Consider the following 373-nt stretch of genomic DNA (forward strand, 5'->3'; position numbering starts at 1 on the left):
TAAGACAGCAGCAGCAGCAGCAGCAAAAAATAAAGAAACAGCAGCAGCAGCAGCAGCAGCAGAAATACAGATACCAACAGAAGAAGAGGTGCTGGGGGCTGCACCTCCTTTGCTGCTGCTGCTGCGGCAGCAGCAGCAGCAGCAAATGCTGCTGCTTATAACGATAGAAAGAGCAGCAGAACTCCTACGTACACCGTTGCTGCTGCCTCCAGTTGCTGCTGCTCCTGCTGCTCCTGCTGCTCCTGCTGCTGCTTCTTCTTCTCCTGCTGCTGCTGCTGCTGCTGGTGCTGCTGCTGCTGCTGCTGCTGCTGCTCCCCTGAACAGTATATCTGCTGCAGCACGAGCTGATGCTTTCCTAAAGAAACTGCAGCAG

General features: G+C 55.0%; 1 protein-coding gene across 1 annotated transcript in view; it reads left to right on the forward strand.

Moving 5' to 3' along the window:
• EMH_0084360 (uncharacterized protein) overlaps positions 1–373 on the forward strand; it is a gene marked incomplete at both ends in the record, with an annotated part of 2,672 nt that overhangs the window by 278 nt on the left and 2,021 nt on the right. Inside the window, one exon of the mRNA XM_013500753.1 lies at positions 1–188. Within this exon, the coding sequence (XP_013356207.1) occupies positions 1–188 (188 nt within the window). The remainder of the gene's footprint in view (positions 189–373) is intronic.

Source organism: Eimeria mitis, genomic scaffold (assembly GCF_000499745.2).
Source record: "Eimeria mitis Houghton genomic scaffold, Emh_scaff5802, whole genome shotgun sequence".
Lineage (NCBI taxonomy): Eukaryota > Apicomplexa > Conoidasida > Eucoccidiorida > Eimeriidae > Eimeria > Eimeria mitis.